The sequence below is a fragment of the Schistocerca piceifrons genome, chromosome X, assembly GCF_021461385.2.
Source record: "Schistocerca piceifrons isolate TAMUIC-IGC-003096 chromosome X, iqSchPice1.1, whole genome shotgun sequence".
In the NCBI taxonomy this organism is placed as follows: domain Eukaryota; kingdom Metazoa; phylum Arthropoda; class Insecta; order Orthoptera; family Acrididae; genus Schistocerca; species Schistocerca piceifrons.
In genome coordinates, this window is record NC_060149.1 from 319650447 (window position 1) to 319670063 (window position 19617).

A 19617-nucleotide genomic window follows, 5' to 3' on the forward strand; every position below is an offset into this window, starting at 1 on the left:
ATGGCTACCTTTGTAAAACTAAGTTGATGCTTACAAAAATATTTTTGTATCACCAAATATAATTCTATGCTCTGCTAGCATTCCCCCTTTACATGATGTAACCACAATTAACTCAACCAATTGCTAAATATAAAATATCTACAAAGCATTAGCTAAAAGAGCAACACATCATTAGTTATGATGATTAGCGACTTCCAATGACAAAGGAGGAAGTCCTTAAAAATTTGACATAACATTTCAACCTAACACACAAAAATTTTGAAAGTTTTGTCACAGTGCCTCTTTACAAAAAGCTACGTTACCATATCATAAGACAATACCTAACTAATCTACTAAGTGAGTGAAATTTCAACTCTAATAAAATACAACCTGTGATTTACAAAATGTAAACATGATTACAGATTATATTACCTTATCAGAAACTTTACAAAATTATGACAACAATGAAATAGGACACTAATAACTAACAATCTTTTCTGTCATGCTTTTGAAGGGGTTTAACAAAAGCATATTATATTTATATGCATCTGTTGTTGTTTAGCCACTTCATTTCAAGATTTGTTGAAGCCCACTATGAGGGGGGATGTTTCTCAATTCTGTAATCTATTTACAAAATTTAGGTGCAACCCCTTACTTAACCACATAGCCAAATCTCTCTCTTTTTGGTTTAATTTCTTCTGTGATCTCACTGTCTCAGAACATTCTCACTTAAACTTCCACGTGATTTTCTGCACCATACAAAGATCTCAGTGTCATACAAGTTTTCATACACCTTAGCACTTAGCCCAGATATTATCATATCTTAATAATAATTCCCAAAAACCCCAAGGAGCTGACTATGAAACACTGTGCCAACTACTCAAGCAGTTTGTGTGAAAGAGGGACAGACAATAAGGGACTGCAAAATGCTTTTAAGCTATAACTTTTCCTGTTACTAGCAACGCAAGAGTGTTTATTTCCTCTACCGTAGCTGATAAGAGCTCATCTTCCCATGTTTCTCAAGAAGAAAGTAGAACAGCAGAGAGTGCAGCTGGCTTGTCTGGGCTTTCACTTGACATGCTGCAATGAATCCCTATTTCAACTTTACTGCACCATAATTCCTGAAACATGCCTTGAACCATATGATCTAGGCAGTCTGTGAAAATTTGAAATAATAAATAAAAAAAGGGGGTGGGGAGGAATACTTGGAACTATTTGTAAAGGAAAATAGCCTTGGTTACAAAGTATCTAGTCTAGGAGAGATAGCAGACTACATTAAAACAATGATAAGCATCTGTCCATTTTCTTTCATTTATGCTTTAAATGTAACAACACATATTAATGACATTCTAGACGTCTTGAAAAAGATGAATTTGGTGATATGGCATCTCCCAGAGTTTATAATCACTCTGTTTACATCTGGTTGGTCAAGTAAATGCTCCAATTACGCAGTTCTTGCTGCCAGATTTTTTCTTCCAAAGCCGATTTTTGCTCCCATGTAAATGCAGTCACTTTCGAAATGCACTTGGGTTGTTATGTTCTGTATTATTTTTAAAGATTTTTACCTAATCTGGACAAAGTGAGTCTCTGTGCAGTGAAGGGGAAGTAGAAAAATTAGACTGAGCATGAAGTTGTCTACCTGTGATATTTAACTGAAGAGAAGCAGCTATAGTGCTGATTAAATCCAAACTCAGAAAGCTGATTTCCAGGCACATGTGTGTAAAACAATTGATTGGTAAACTGATATTTGACTGGTCTAGTAAAAAACTTCAGGCCGTAACATACAAACATGACAGTGACATGTGGTTTACAAAGTTCAGTTCTCATCTTCTGGAAGTTACCTATTACATAAACAGAACAGCTGAAAGGCTTTGCTAGTGCAGTGGCAGATTATGTTAAATCAGCTCCAATGGTGCAACAGACACATTTTTCTTCCATTAGCCTTGCTTGGCATTGTTTACAATGAAGCAGATGTGAAAATAGTTATTACTTTTTATTAATAATAATTTTAAACATTTATTGATCCCTTTCATTCAAAAATGATTAAAATTTTATTGTAGTTTACTTAAATAGCCATCAGTTATTTTGTAGATGTGTGCGACATGTTTTTTTCTGACATGGTGCACATGGTTAAGAATCTCATTGCTATGGGTCTGTGGAACAAACTACAAAAAACATAAATACAGCTTTTTTCTTTAAATCAAAATGCACTGAAGTTTTATACACCCCAGTGTCTCTTTTATGCCACCATATAGGAAGTGTGTCACGCCAAGAGTAAGCTCTTCTAAATCTGAAATAATGGAGTAAATGCTTGGAAACATGCACCAAAAATGGCAACCAAAGAAGTGCACGATACTTTTATTTTAATAACACAGCAGCTGCTTCCAATTATGTTGTAGGGCTTTCTCAGTTGGAATGACAAAACAAACATTACAGAAACACAGCAGAAAATCCTATTACTTAACGGTTTCTGAATATACTGATGTAGACATTTATGGTTAAATCACAGCTAGTCACCAAAAAAGTAAAAACAATAGTTTGTATACAATTTCAAAAACAATTCTATGTTATAAGCTTTTAACTTTCCTACAGATACCATCATTACTATTGTTGTGCCATTGTGTGATAACTCGAGTAAATGAGAAATCCTCACATGTATATTCTTCAAAATGTTGTCACTGGAATGTAACATCAATGGACTTTGATAACAGTAATGGATTGTCTTCACGCTATGGGCACTGTTAACTTGAAGCATTACACTGCGTGAAAGTCAGTAAAGTACTGCTCTGCATTGAAATTAGAATAAAAGAATTGAAGTTTAAACATTCAACACTGATCTACAATAAATGCATGTTCAAACAAAGATCTATACATATATACATTTTTTCTGACAAAAAATTCCACCTTTGCTTTTGAGCAAATGATGAACTCTTAACTACATGGCAAAGTCTCATGTCCTCTGTAGTGCTTACAACCTTACAATGGGAAATGCATTTACAGTCAGAATTCCATAATCAAGCAACACACATCACAATAATTCAATATCTTACAATTTATGTCTAATTTAATGATGACAACGACGACAAAATTGGAGGAATTAGGCCTTATACAGAGGGGTAACAGTAATCCTACTCCCTACATACCACTCACGAATGGAAAAGCAAAGAAGAAACGTTATTCTGGTACACTATCCTCCACGACACACTGTAAGCTGGTTTGTGAAGTACATAAGTATGTAGGTTTATAACTACTTTTCTTTTACCTCTGTTTCCCTAGTTATATGGGCTTCAGACAGACTCTGAGCATCCATGTTCTCACACATCTGCAGCTCCTCGCACGTAATCTTTGTCACTCTCCTGAAGTTTTACTTTCAATAGGGGTGTTCTGTTGTAATTTCTTTCAAGACAGCTCAATTATGAACACAAAACACACCTCCATCAAAAACACGGTACTTGGGAGTTACTAGCTATTTGACAACAGTATTTACTTATCAATTACACACCAACATAAACTCCTTAATAAAAAGGAAGGGGAGGGGACAGGAATAATTATGCTTCAAAATTAATTTATTTAAAATATAATACTTTATATCAACATAAAAATTTAAGTATTATGTCACCTGAAGCCGTATCTTCTGAACCTGGGATAGATTTCCTGAAGCGCGGTATAAACCTACAGTTTTCATGTTCTCATCCTTGCTTTCTATGACTTCCACACATTTTCGAACAAACAAAGGAATGAACGGTTCTTCATTACAAACATCTGGTAGGTGACAGCCAAATACTGCTTCATCTGCAAAGACATTAATTTCAAAAGTTACAACAATTTTTTATATTTATTTCATTTCATGTTCAAATCTACATCTACAACTATATATATACTCCACATGAAAACTTTTCTCTTCAGTCTACTGCAAATGCCAGTTCTCTTAACTTGCACAACAGTGTTTCGTGAAAGTAACTTTTTCTTACCCTGTATATTGATCAAAGCTACCAGTAAAAAATCAAGCAGCACATCTCCCAATAGCTTTGACATCTTCCTTTACTCTGACCTGGTGGGGATACCAAACAATTTAAGAGTACTCAAGAATGGGTCACCCAAGTGTTCTTACAAGTTTTTTCCTAGAAATCTATGCTATTACTGATCTTATGTACTTGTTCCATTTCAGGTAGTTTTTCAGAATTACACCAAGATATTTGAACATTGCAGGATTATTTTTCCTACTTATCTGCATTAGCTTCAATTTTTCTACATTTAGAGCAAACGGTCATTCATCACACCAAATAAATTTGTATCCTATTTCAGTCAACCACAACATTTCCTGCGTAATACAGCATAATCAGCAAACAGACACAAATTTCTGCTCACCCTGTCTGTAAGATTGTTTATGTATACAGAGAACAGGAATGGTCCTGTCACATTTTCTTGGGGTGCACCTGATGTAACCTTTGTCTCTGATTAACATTCACTGCCCATAATAAAAATATGCTGGATTCTATTACTTAAAAAGTCTTCAAACCATTCACATATCTGAGTACCTATTCTGTATGCTCAAACCTTTGTTAAGAGTCTGCAGTGTGGCACTGTATCGAACACTTTCCAGAAACTTAGAATATGGAGTCTTCCTGTAGCCCTTCATCCATGGTTTTCAGGATATCATGCAAGAAAAAGGTAAGTGAAGTTTGTATGAGCAGTACTTTATAAATCCTTGTTTGTTTGTGGCCAGAAGCATTGCTCACAAGATATTTGATTCTATTTGAACTCAAAACACATTCCAGAATTCTGCAGTGAATCTACATTAACAATATTGGTCTGTAATTTTTTCAGTCCATTCTTTTATTCTTCTTGTAAAATAAAACAAAATAAATGATAATCATTGTGCAGTTTTTCTCTTTCCCCCCTCCCCACAAGGTTATACAGGACCTTCACCACTGTCAGGACTTTCAAAGGAACCATCCTGGCATTTGAATGAAGCATTATAGGGAAATCACAGAAAACCTAGATCAGGATGGCCAGATGCAGGGTTGAACTGTCGTCCTCCTGAATGTAAGTCCAGTGTACTAACCACTGCACCACCTTGCCTCGTGTCAGCAGAGTACTATACAACTCTACTAGAAACTGCTGCTCACCCACTACCACTGAGATGTTGATTTTCTATGAAACTTTTCACAGTCTAAATACATAGCTGAACACAGTCATGCACTACTATGCCACAATAAATATTTCCTTAGTAATTTCAGCAGACATTTCTTTTGTGGAGAAGCAGTACTGGTAAAGGTCAAAAAACTGTTTTGCAGCAGCACGCCATATTAAACAGTTCCCTAGTAATATGAACAGTCTTCTTTCTTTTGTGGAAAATGTAGTACTACTGATATCGATTTCAGCGTAAACTTATTTATTTAGGGACCTAGAACAAGCAGCAGTGCACATAATGAGACAAAGGTTAAAATATTTTATTACCTTTATTACCAAGTCTTTTTTTTATATAAAAAATCCTGACAATTTCCTATGCTTAAATGTTAAGCTTATAGGGTTTGATTTCTTTGTTTTACACACAATGGTACTGGGAGACCCACACAAAGTTCTATGAAAGTGAGTGCAACATATATTAAAACTGAAAATGAGGTTTGTACAAAGTAGCAATGATTATTCTGATTACTTTACTGAATGCTGATCTGAAATTCTCCGACACCATTTTGAAACAGTTGAATGTTACCTATGGCTACACCCAATTACTTAACTAAAATAAAAGTAATGTTTGAGCATATCATATAGTGAAGTATTGGCTTGTTTCTGGGTGTATCTAATTCAGATGCTGAGGATTTAGATGGCTATGATTCAGAAAGAGATAAAGTGTATGCACCAGATCCATCCAGATCTGGCTGATTAGACACTATAACTATTTTCAGCTCTAAACAAGGAAGACACCACCAACACAGATTTCTAGAGAACAAATTAACAAGTAATTGAAATTAAAACACACCAACTACAAAGATGTAAAAGTCCAGAAGAATTTCAACATTTGTGTTTGTTCACAAAACTGCAAAGAAAAACCGTCTTTTAAGTTTAGAATACGATGCTGTCATAATTTCTGGCAAGTTAGTGTATTAATGGACAGTGTGTACACATTCTAGCTGAAATAAGACAAAACCACTCTTTTTGATGGAACTACATCTTAGTTTTGACATAATTTGCTGAGAAATATTGTGTTGCACCTTAGTAAAATCAAATAAACATGGAGATTTTACAATGAAGAAGATGAGATCAGACTGCTTTGCTAATCATAAAGAGGACAAATAAGGTGGTTATAACGATCTTTATTTGAGAGGAGTAGAAATGATGAAACAGCAAGAATACGCAAGGACCACTCACATTACCCAAGAGAATGTTGTGATACTGAATATCTTCCTCTGGATTTGACATTACAGGATACGAAACAAGCATACAAAAAAATAAGTTACTGTACCAGCACACTTATTACAGGACAATATTTTTAACACATTAATATGAAATTCAAGGATCTGTGAAAAAGATGCATGAATGAAATATGAAATGTGTGCATTGACGGTTCACAGTATCATTATGGAAGCAAATAAACAAAACTTGCACATGGAACATAACAGTAAAGCTGACACCTCAGGAAAGGCCCAAGACTTGTGAAAGACAATAATAAAGAAAACTAAAGAAGATTCCTGCCTAGCATTTAACTTTGACAGAATCTTAAAGCTACAACTTATATCAATGAACTAGCTCTGTTATCACAGTTCTAGAGGGTAGAATCAGGCATTTACAAGTTTGCACCTTAATCATCCTCTACAGAAAGTCACAGCCCTGAGTGCCACAACAAATATTTTGAGCTTTTAAACTGCAAAATCACTTTGGTACCATTCATTGAATTATAGCATCATCATCATCATCAGTTATCTGCTATATTAGCAGGCCCTTTGCCTCTCCATTTTTTGCGATCCATTGCTTCCTTCTTAAGGCTGCTGTATGTTGTACTGTCCAACATGTCATCCAGTATCTGGAATCTCTTCCTTCCTCGCTTCCTTTTCCCTTCTATATAACCTTCTAACACTGTTTTTATCAGTTCGTCATTCTTTCTTAATATATGCCCAATCCAATTTCTTTTTCTTCTCTTTATTACATCTAGTAACTGTCTTTTCTCTCCCACTCTTCTCAGTACCTCTTCATTTGTTACTCTGTCCATCCCACTTATTCTTTCCATCTTCCGCCATGTCCAGATCTCAAAAGCCTCCAGCCTTTCTCTGTCTTCTTTCCTCATAGCCCATGTTTCAGTGCCACATAGAAGAACACTCCATACAAGACATTTTATGAGTCTCTTTCTGAGTTCTCTGTCCAGACCGCTGCAGAAGATTCTCCTTTTCTTATAAAACACCTCTTTTGCCATTGCTATCCTTGTTTTAATTTCTGTGGTGCACTTCCAGTCGGTGTCTATCCTGCTTCCAAGATACTTAAAATTTTGCACCTGTTCTAGTGTTTCTACATTCAGCACAATTTTTATTTCCTTATTTCCTCCTATTGCCAATACTTTTGTTTTATTTGTGTTAATTTTCATTCCATATTTTTTTCCGTTAGTTGCAATGGTGTCCACCAAATCCTGTAATTCTTTTTCCCCTGTGGCTAGAAGGACCATGTCATCAGCAAATCTCAAACACACTACTCTTCTTCCTCCAATTTCTACTCCTTTGTCATCTAATGAGCATTGGTCAATCATATTTTCTAAGTACAGGTTGAAAAGAGTAGGTGATAAACAGCATCCTTGTCTTACTCCTTTCCCTAGTCTGATCCAGTTTGTACTTTCTCCTCTCACTTTAACAAACTTTTTGATTAAGGTAGAATGAGTTTATAAGTCTTCTGGTTTTCCAGGCCACTCTCTTTTTCCCTCATAATAGTCGCCAGCTTGTCCCAAACCACATTGTCAAATGCCTTTTCTAAATCGATGAAGCACATATATAGGTCTCTTCCTTTTTCAATAAACCTTTCTCCCAAGATTCGTAGGAGCCCTATTGCATCTCTGGTGCCCGTATTCCATCTAAAGCCAAACTGCTCCTCGCCGAGATTCTCCTCTATTACTTTTTCAAGTCTTTTATTAATTATTCTTAACATCACTTTGGCTGCATGTGAAATGAGGATGATTGTCCTGTGCTCGCTGCATTTCTTGGTTCCTTGTTTTTTCGGTAATGGAATCATTACTGTTGTCAAAAAGTCCTCAGGCCATTCACCACTGTCATATATTTTATTACATAACCTCAATATTTCTCTTATTCCATTGTGGTTCAAGCATTTCAGTATTTCTCCCAGTATTGTATCTGTACCTACTGCTTTGCCATTTTTCATTGCAGCAATGGCAGACTTTACTTCTTCCATTATGATGGTCGGTCCTTTCTCTTCATCACTTACACTGTTGTGTGATTCAAGTTCCAGAGTTTCTGGTTTGCTATTTGTGTCATATAGCTCTTTTATATATTCTTCCCATCTCTGGAGGACATCGTCACGATCTTTGTACACTACCTCTTCATCTTTATTCAAAATTTCCATAGTAGCACTTCCTGCTCTGTTTTGTTCCCATGTCATAGTCTTTACTATAACATATCCCCCTCAAACAGCGCATATCTGTTTTCAGTTGAACATCTAACAAATAAAGTCAAATGAATAATACTTAATAACAAGTTTTTTGTCATGCCATACCACCTGAAGCATTTAAAGGGATCCATGTGAATTACATCCTGAAATTTTTAAACCACTTAGTAGGCAATAAATGTTGACTTCTTAGTAGAAAGCTTCAACAGCATTATGTCATCCAAGGATTACTGAGCTGGTTAAGAAATTGATGCCAGGTCACAATCTTTGGTGAGGCGCCTAACAACATCAAGTGTAAATGTGGTGAAAACCATCCCATGAAATATTTATGGAAATGTTCAGCATGATCCCCTTCCTCTACAAAACTGTTTCTGGCAATGCAGAACACACTGTTACCAATTACAAGTCAAAAGTAGTATAATATAATTTTGTGTTTTATTGTAATATCTAATTGTGTAAATGGTGTTTCTGCGAGGAGAATTACAACTACAATAAATGGGTAATTCTTGTATGGGCATACTTTAGGCACTGGTATACCATGACAGCTCCCTGTTCTCTATACATCTGCATTCCATATACATGTACACATGTAAAAAACCAAAGAGGAAAAAAGGGTTAACACTGCACTTGGAACACACAATGCTCCCATTTTTCTTTTTTAAAAAAGATTCCTGTAGAACTTAATATTCTAATACAGCAGACAAATGATCATAAAGAGCTGCACTTGGTATCCTCAATCCACCTATTACTGTAAAATAAGCCTACTATTTAATGCAAGTTATTAGATTGTTAAACAATTCCCTTTTGTGATCGGTCTTCCCCCAACCATGTATAGAAAAATTCATCAGGTGAAAGTTTAGATACTCTTTCATTTCTCTTTTATAAACACCCTAAGTATTGGTTCTACCTATCACAGGGATCTTGACTTCTTTTTACAGGAGTGTGCAATACTGAATTATCATTATCATATTATGTTTTGAAATTTTACTTTACTGATGAGATTGAAGTAAGTTTCCATAACTCTTACTTTTTAAAATTCCTCTCTGTTCTAAGGCTTCTTTTAGTGGCCTTCGCAGAAAAAAGTTCTTCAGGCGAGTATGTATGCCAATTTGTTGGTCCTCTGGACTCGACGCTAAATCCTCCAAGCTGCCCTCTTTATTTTTATCTGAAGAAATAAATAATAATTTATTTTCATAAATAATGAGAAACATATAGATATTAATCATTCACCATGCAATGAAAGATAATTGCAAATTTCATTGTATTTTGCATCAGGAGAGTGTGATACAATAACTAATAGTAATTCAAAGTGCATGCTGAAAAGTAATGCCACCAAATTTTTTATTCTGTTCTCAATATTGGTTGAGGTATTGTATGTCATGCACTCTGTTAACTTCCCCACTTCGCTGACACAAGTTGCAACCCTCTACCACTAGAGGGCTCCGAACTGTAGCACGTAATATGGCGGAGTGTAATTTAACTATATCAGTGTATGTGAAACAGCATGCTGTAACTGAATTTCACAAATTCAAAGAGTTCATCCACACATGGAGCAGCCTCTCCTTCAGCATGACAATGCCAGACCACATACGAGTGCTGCGACATCTGGAACAATCGAAAGCCTTGGGTCCAAAGTCACTGAGCATCCTCCATACAGTGCCAACTTGGCTCCATCTGATTTTCACCTGTTTCCAAAACTTAGGGAACCCCTTTGGGGACTTTGCTTTGTTTGTGATGAAGTGGTACAAACAGATGTGAGGTTGTGACTCCCTCAACAAAGTGAAACATTCTTCCATGACAGTACCATCAAACTTGTCTCTTGTTGGGTAAAATGTCTTTCTCACCAGGGTGGCTATGTTGAGAAATAAATATGTAGATATGAACAATAAATATAAAGAGAGTTAATGAAGTTGGCTTTATTTAAAAACCTATAAGAGTTTTCACATAAAAAAATCTGGAGGCATTACTTCGCAGTACATCCTTTTAAACAGTAAAAGAAGATTTTAGACAAGTTAAGTGTACTCAAAAGGTGAAAAAATTATTGTTCACAGAGCAGAGGATGCTCTAAGAAATGAATGAGTGGTACTGAATTAAAGAGATAGCCAGCTAAGTTTCTGATTACTGTTGTACTAATAAACTGAAGTTCTATTCAGCAATCATGACTGTCTTTGGCAAGTGGTGCACAATCTTCTCACAAGCTGTGCACTGAATTTTGAGTAAATATTTTCATTTTTTTAAAGACAGGGCAACAAATTTCACTCGAAGCATGGCCACTATATTCAATATGTCATTTTCAATAAATATGTGTATGTTCCAATGAAAACATTACAGAAGCTTCACAGTTAAGAACTTTTATTTGTGATGATTAAAAACAGATCTGTTAAAAACATCTAGATTGTAAAAAAACTATCTTCAACTTAGCCCACCCGGCTAACCACATGGTCTAACGCACTGCTTCCCAAGCGGGAAAGCATGCCGGTCCCTGGCAAATCTGACCGGCAGATTAGTGTCGTGGTCCGGTGTGCCAGCCAGCCTGTGGATGGCTTTTAAGGAGGTTTTCCATCTATCTCGGCGAATGTGGGATGGCTCTCCTTACACTATGTCAGCGATTCCTGCACAAACACTGTCTCCACATACGCGTACACCATAATAACTCTACCATGCAAACATTTGGGCTTACACTTGTCTGGTATGAGACGTTCCTGGGGGATGTGGGGGGAGGGGGCTCCACTGGGGGCCGAACTGCACAATAACGCTGGGTTCGATGTGGGGCAGCTGTGGGGTGGATCGACTGTTGTGGCCTGTTGTGGGGTTGTGTACCACTGAGGGCTATGGCAGCATGAAGCCTCTCCATGGTTTCTAGGTCCCCGGTTTAATACACAACACATACAATCCTCAACTTATGAGAAACACAATCACTGGAACTTTTTAAGAGAAGCTGTTTCATCAAATTCTCTTTTGATTTAAATGATGGAGTTTCAAAAACATAGCAAAAATTACTGTGCTATGATTATGCTACTGACTGGAATGCAGTTATACTATCACCTGCGTATGAAATGTTTGGAGAATTACTGTGAGGTCACAAAACATATCCTCACTGTACAATAAAACTGTTGTGCAGTAACTGTGGACCAAAAGATTGTAATCCACCGCTGCCTCCAACAGCCCTATTGTTCTCCACATTCACCACTTACAGTAAATAGAATATGTGTAAACAGAGTATGCATGTACACAACTTTTAAGTTGGAATACAAAAAGTAGGCCTACTCTATGAAGTGACATATACAACCTTATTGTCAAACAAACACTCATCATACCACAGAAATAAATGTTAGCAAAATATGAGAAAAGAAATAGAAAAGGTTTTCATAAAATGTGGCAAAATAGGGCATGTGTTCAAAATTACAAGAAAATTACTGCATTTTCAAGTTTTGGACCAAAAAGGGAACTAATTTGCCAATCCCCAGATCATTGTTGGCTGCAACAGTTAAGATTTGGAGCTGGAGGGTGGGAGGGGGGGTGAGGGATTGACAGATTATCTTCAAATTAAAAGCAAAGCCTGTATTAACACCTCTAAGCTGTTACTTAAATCCATTTTCAGGTTCCCCTATAATCTAAGGCAATAGAGCCATTATATCTCTTACTTCATTTTACCACTCGTAAATGCTCAACAGTCTGAGTTTAGTTTTCACATTACAATTTTAAATAATACAGCACATCACACATTCTTTTTGCAGTAAAAACAACCAACTTCTTTCGATTAATATCCTACAGACTTGTGTATATGATGCTTGTACTAAAATATCAGTCTACTTGCATCAGTAATAAGTAGCAAATACCATTAAAAACAAAAAATTGCAGACTTTATGTGGTAATATTTTTCTGATACTCAAAAGTGTTCCATGAAACTAAACAAATTGTGTATTCCATTAAGAATTGAATTAAATCTAGCTTTTTGAAGAAAGTATTTGTTCCATTTAAGATCAAACAACAACAACTGAAAATGCCATATGCTTCATTGCTGTGGCCGATTCAGATTTGATTTCAATCTCATCTATTCACATCTTGACACAGTCACATAGAGGTTCATCACAAACAGTGAAATGAGCATGTGTTAGTATATTTTGCAAGTGTTTCCCTTTTTGACCACTTAATATACTATTTACTCAAGAACTGGTGCTTGTACCACATACAGAACCTTGGGTATTTCTGTAATTTTTCCCCTCACTGAGAAAGGGACTCCAACAGATTTCCACGTTTGAAAATTTCTCATTGAATGTGTATATAAAAAGTCCATTATAAAGCAGTTATTGATGATTCTTACCACCACAAACTGCTAAACACTACTGACATTTTGAGTGATTACTGGGGTTTTATTATTTGAAGCATTGTCATATGTTAAACTACAGTACGTGCAATTTACAAAGACTAACATTTTGTCGGTGTCTTCAAATTCTATTTCAGACATATGTACCCTTATGGTACCATTTAACTTATTAGTAGCATTTTTGTGAGAAATCAAACTCCTCTTAAATGAGACTGTATTTGGTGTATTGAGTTTACGTGAAAGAGAGATGGGAATGGGGATGTGAAAATTACAAGTAATGTCCATAATCTTTGAGCAAATAAGAATAAATGAAACTTCAGAAAAATAATTATAGAAGGTGAAGTGAAATACTGTTAAAGACATTACAGTTCAAGTGAATTTGCATGAACACATGATGGAGGGGGACACACTTAAAAATTAGAGAAAATAGAAATGGAATACATCACAGCAGCCTGGAAGCCAAAGACACAACTTCACTGGACTAAGATAATGACACAAATGAACAATTACTAAAAGATAATTCTCCTTTCTGTTGCTCTACTGGAGTTTTACTCCCCACAGAAATTTTAGAGCTCAGATAATTCTCCTTTTTCTTTCCACTTTCACTCTTTGCCTTCCAATTAATCACTTTTTTTACCTATTACAGCACTTGAAGTGAGATGAATTACTGAATTATAACAGACATACAGAATTCGTTTTGAACAAGCACCCCCCCCCCCCCCCCACCCTCCCTCGACACACACACACACACACACACACACACACACACACACACACACACACACACACACACACACACACACGTGTACAAACAAACACAGAGAAATAGATAGATAGGGGGAGAGGGAGAGAGGGGGGGGGGGGGAGAGAGAGAGAGAGAGAGAGAGAGAGAGAGAGAGAGAGAGAGAGAGAGAGAGAGAGAGAGTGGGGGGGGGGGGAGACATACAACAAAGAAAACTCATACTAATACAAAGGTGAAAGCCTTCCAAATGAACAAAGGATGTGTTTCTGGGAAATGTAGTTTTCTCAGGTTCATGATCCAAAGTTTCAGTAATTTCTATGTCACAGGTTAGTTAAAACACCATTTAAAATGCACTCATGGTTACAGATAGTGATCATGATTTCAAACACATAGTGGAATCAGCATATACACACAGGACAGTACAACATTAATAGAAACATACTTTTCACAGAGCGTGATCTGTCAATCCTTGGAACTTTTCTGTTTTGATTGGGAGAAATGGCTTGATTCAGAAAACTTCCCACATCTTTTGTAGAAGAGGAATTTCTGAGTCCTGACTCCTTTGTCTGAAAACAAAACATTATCAATTTACACATGATGACAGTAACAAATTGCAAATGACAAGGAGTCATCTCTGGTAAGGTCATCTTACAACTTATTCATGACTGGTAATGAATCTAAGATTTTCCGCAGTAGCCAGAAATGTTTAAAAAAGGCTAATGAAATAGCACAAAACTTGGTAAAAACACATCCCTTTATGAATGACATTTCCAACTGCAGAAACAGTTGATTACCAATCATTTACAACTGAATGCTGCCATAACTGCAACTGATCAATTACAAACTGGTGTAAATGAACAAACTGGACAAAACTATCTGCCGAATAAGGCTATCCTCTCTAACAGATAATGTTTTTATCTCTCAACCACTGGTCTGCATTCTATTTGACAGTGAGCAGTGTGCAAGGAAGAGGTCTAGATTCTCTGTACTTTGTGCAAAACATTCCTGATCCTTAACAGCGAGTTTGAATTTCCTCATAATTGATATTGAATTTGGTTCAGTGCAACTTAATTCTTCTATTGAGAAACTTATTATAGCCTGAATAATAGGAAAACCAGTTACTTACAGAAGGAGCAGCAAGAGATTAGGAGACTACAATACGTGCACAAAACATATGCCTCGATGAATTTTTTAGCATGTGAAAGATCTCACCAGTGTCTGAGGGCGCAAAATGCAACTATTTACAGATCATGATCCACATTAGAATACAATGTTCACACTTGGTTAACCCTTTCATATTTGGTTCCTTCTGGTTAATCGGCAGCACTCTTCCTGGAACTATCATGAGCACTTGTGACAAGCTGGATTATGACCTTTCAGACTTGGATCACAATGTTAAGACTTGCACATATAGCTCAGGGGTACATTCCACATGAGGAATTTGCTATTGTAGGTGACTGTGTTTGGAATGCACCAAAGGCTTTTTTAGATTTCCTCATAACTGATATTGAATTTGGTTCAGTGTAACTTAATTCTATTACTGATGCAGCACTCTGTTGCCCACTGCTCCTTACTGTTGTGTATGAAATAGTACACAATAGTTTCCTGTATTTGTGTCTTTGCTAATTCATAGTTTGGAGTGACTCACTTTCAGCATTTGTATGTTCTATCCTTTCCTTTTTCCAAATGCTACATTTCATTTGATAAAAAATAGTTGTTGAGAGAGCAATCCAAGATTCAACTTTAACATAAAGTGATTTGTTGCTGACAGGCATACCCAATTACTACTAACACAACAAAATTATGTTTTTCTTCACAACAGAGAAGTAGTTTACATATCCAGAAACTCTCATTTCTTACACCACAGAGTAACTCTTCATAGCTGGAAATCATAACTAAATGTGAATCAGAATTCTAATAAATGTACTTATATTGTTAAACAACAACAGAAGTCTGATAATCTGGCTCAATCAGGACCAGCCCAGTGCCGAAGTCTCTAAAATGTCTGACTATCTTACTACTGATATAGGCTTAGCCATACAGCAAAAACAGCTGTAACACAATGTTTTGCAATAAAATGTTGATTAGCAGAATCATTAAGTTAATTGACTTTAGTTCAAAATTAGGGCAGCACCAATTTTTTATTGAACACATTTTGTTTACTCAAATGTACTGTACAATACTGTAGTTTGACTTTAAAAAAAAACTGTAATACATTTTTCTTTTTGAGATCATTGTTGCTTGGCATAAAGGCTATTTCTAATGATGCGTATATCAACAAGTAAAAGAGGCACTACAATTAGCATTACACTCAGCAAAAATGATGAATTTATTTAAGGACTCTGTGGCTTCTGCACAGACGATTCCCTCCTTTTCTTCTGTTTCCTAATCTGAGTCTCGCTCTCCAAGATAGTGTATAGGTTGGGTGTTTACTACACTTTGGATAGTGTCCTGATCATCAGTTGGTTCCTGCTTGACAGGTTCACTGTTATATATTTGAATCCACTCCGCAAGTTACTCTTAAGACACGTTTTCCATAGGATTGTGGTTGGTTACACTGCTTACAACATCCAAAACTTCAGACACTGTTTCAGGATGATGTTGTTCCTTCTCAACTGTCTGTGATGTTGAATCAAATGTGGGATCCACAGTTGGCCGAAATTTTCTCCTGCACTGCTGTGAAGTGATGTTTTGTACTTTAACCCAAGATAGTGTGATAGCTTAGACAGCATTTTGTACACTACACTTTTTTTGAAAGTCAGTTACATCACACTCAATATTTAACAGGAAGTGAATGAAAGAGCCTCCTATTAAAAAAAAAAAAAAAACACACACACACACACACACACACACACACACTCAGAGTTGATCCAGTGGTTAAATTAGTGACATAACATTAGGTGTGACAAGTGCAGCAAATACGATTCCAGAAAATAAGCCAGCTACTGGTGGATGCACTTTACAGCCAAAAGAAGGGTAGCTCTGCTGTCTTCCGGTAGACCAAGGTTTTTGAAGCTTGCTTTGACTTGTCACACAAAATGATGAAAAAAAAGTTTTGAAAAGAATGGTGGTCATCCGCACATTTGATTGAACATCATAATGAACAGACAGGCAAGTTCATACAGTTCTTAAATGCCTGACATTTCCCAGATTTACCAATTTTTTTAACCCTTCCTTTTCACCTCCCCAGCTATAGTACACATTGGTAAACACTGCCACAGTAGCACTGTTTCATTTAAATTTTAAATCTGATAAGCTGTTAAGGTCATTATCTGCAATTATTTCGTCAAACTTATCTTCATATTTTTCTGCTGAGCCCTATTTTCCTGAAAGTGTTTCTCCAGTTCCATCAACTCATCGAATTCCATGCCAAAACTTAGTTTCTGGCCCAACCATCAGAAAAACTGCATGCACGCACCATCAGAAAAACTGCATGCACCTTCTGCAACACCTAAATCTGGTTGAAATTTCTTTGCCTTTTCAATAACCACTGGCCCCTTTACTGGCTTTCCTTCAGAGCATACTGCACTGAGCCATTTGTACAACATGCTATCTGTTCAGGTTTTGGGTTTTTTAATGTTTGTCTGGAAGACGATTTTTTAGTTGGTAACAACTGAGATGCAAATTTCATTAGTTCATCTTTTTGTTTTTATGTCATAAAAGGTTGACAAGCCAATATTAAATTCATTTATTGAAATATTTCCACTCTCACCTTTCTGCAGGCATTTGATGATTTTCAGTTTCCAGTTGGCTATCGGAGTTACATGTTTACGTTTCTCTCCTGATGCAGAACTTGAAGAAGGTTTCAGTTTTGAGAACACTGTCACTGCTTAATGTCAATAAAACTTATAGACGTCATTTTGACATTTACATTCACTACTGTAATACGGATCCTAGATCACAATAAAAAATGGTGGAAACTGCTCACAATCAAACCAATGAACTGAACCTGTGTTTGGTGACAGCTGAGACCAGCTGAGTAAAGTCTGAATGCTCCTGACTGATCTTGAACAATGCCAATTGCATCTAACAATAGCAGACTCGTAGCAGACACTTCCGATTGGTTCTGAACCTGGAATGGAACCAGCTACTGGGCTGCCTAGACTGTTGGATGCCAGGCAAATGGAAGTCTACTGTTGTAGCATTGATTTATATAATGATAAGCAGTTAATCCAATCATGATATGAAACGTGTACAAGTATATGTTATTTGACAAACATTTACATCTATGGTAACCCACTGAGCTATCACACAGACATCGGGCACCAGCCGATGTCTCCGATATCAGTCATCACCACATGACTGGTACATACGACACAAGCTTGGCCACCAGGGGGAGACATTGCGGCAGAGGAACCATGCGTGAGGTATGCACAAGTGCCTCCCAGCACCACCTGCGGCAAGCCATCTACATATGCAACTGCTGCATGACAACTGCCCTCAGTCTGCTCTCACTCATCGTGCTATGTAGTATGCTAGCTAGAACTGTACTATGCCATAGATTGAATCTGTTGCGAACAATCGTCATGCGAGATAATTAAACTCACTTGTTCTGGAAGTGTCATCTTGAGGGTTTTCTTTTCTTTTCTTTTTGAGTTACACTATAATTGGAGACGATCACAGACATTTTTCGTGTTTGTTATGTAACTATTGACTGTGTGCAACAAGCTACTTCACCAGAAGTGTCGATGGAAGTCACTACAGCAATTTCTGCGACAGCAGTTAGAGGGACAGTAATATCTGGAGGCCTTGTTGTCCTCATTGCTGTCCCAGCCATTGGGTGCAAATTCACCATCATTCCCACCTTACGATGAGAAGGCAGTAGAACAGCAAGCATATGAGAAGTGCCTCCGGCAGCACTTCGCCGCATTCCAGGTAACTGCTCTAGATGTGGTAAGATCGCTTTTACTGTAATGGATCTCACCCAGTACATACCAGCTTTTGTGTAAATGGAATCGGCACACGTGATGCTTGGCGAAATGTGTGCTCTATTAACTACCTACTTTCACTGACACTGCCATGTCATTGCATTCCATGTGGAATTTTATCAGTTGTCACAAACAGCATAATCAGTCATACTGCGTGTGCAGGGACTCAGTAAAAAATGCTGTTTGTGACTCCAGTAACTAAGGAAGTGTATGCAGAGGTGACGATTAGGGATGCAATTATTTGGGTGGCTCTTGATAAGTAGTAGGGCTGTTGATAAAATATCGATTTTTTTTTTCAGTAATATATCGATATCGATATGCCAATATTGAGTTTTTTTTTTTGACAATTTTCAGTAAACATTTGAAATTGTTCTTTTGAAAATGTAGTAAAACATAATTTTACTTTAATTGTGTGAAGGAGTCCTACTACTTTTTGAGCTTGCATCATGTCCAGTCTTTCTCTTTGACCATGTGAAGCAAGTTAGGTGGCACAAACAAGAAGTCTGATAGAATGGGGGGGGGGGGGGGGGGGAGGGGGGGGAGAAGAATGGAATAACATGATTTCAGATGTTAAGACATACCACATCAGCTGCATTAAAAAACAACAATTTTTAACACAGCTAGTGTGCTATTTTTTCACATCGGCATTCTTCAAAAACAGTTGCTGAAAATTATGAACAAAGCTCTAAATGACAAGACTAGTCTCTGTAGTGGGCTGAGAAATGTGAGGGTTGGGTTGTTTGGAGGAAGAGACCAAACTGCGAGGTCATCGGTCTCATCGGATTAAGGAAGGACGGGGAAGGAAGTCGGCCGTGCCCTTTCAAAGGAACCATCCCGGCATTTTCCTGGAACGATTTAGGGAAATCACGAGAAATGTGAGGGGAAATGCTGACTTAAATGGCACATGTTGCTACCGGCAGAAACTGGAACGTTTAACTTCACCATGCAATTTTGGCACTACAACTGCTAGTTCACTGGCATTTACAGAAATGAAAAAACTGAAGTAGACATGAAGTGTTCTGGACAAATCCAATATG

General features: G+C 36.9%; 1 protein-coding gene across 2 annotated transcripts in view; it reads right to left on the reverse strand.

Annotated features, from left to right (window-relative positions):
• Positions 1 to 19617, reverse strand: part of LOC124722940 (rho GTPase-activating protein 12-like) — a 245819-nt gene that overhangs the window by 31023 nt on the left and 195179 nt on the right. For both annotated transcript variants that reach the window (XM_047248103.1, XM_047248102.1), the window contains exons 9-11: positions 14095 to 14218; positions 9611 to 9748; positions 3599 to 3771 (exon numbers count right to left, since the gene is read on the reverse strand). In XM_047248103.1, the coding sequence (XP_047104059.1) occupies positions 3599 to 3771; positions 9611 to 9748; positions 14095 to 14218 (435 nt within the window). The remainder of the gene's footprint in view (positions 1 to 3598; positions 3772 to 9610; positions 9749 to 14094; positions 14219 to 19617) is intronic.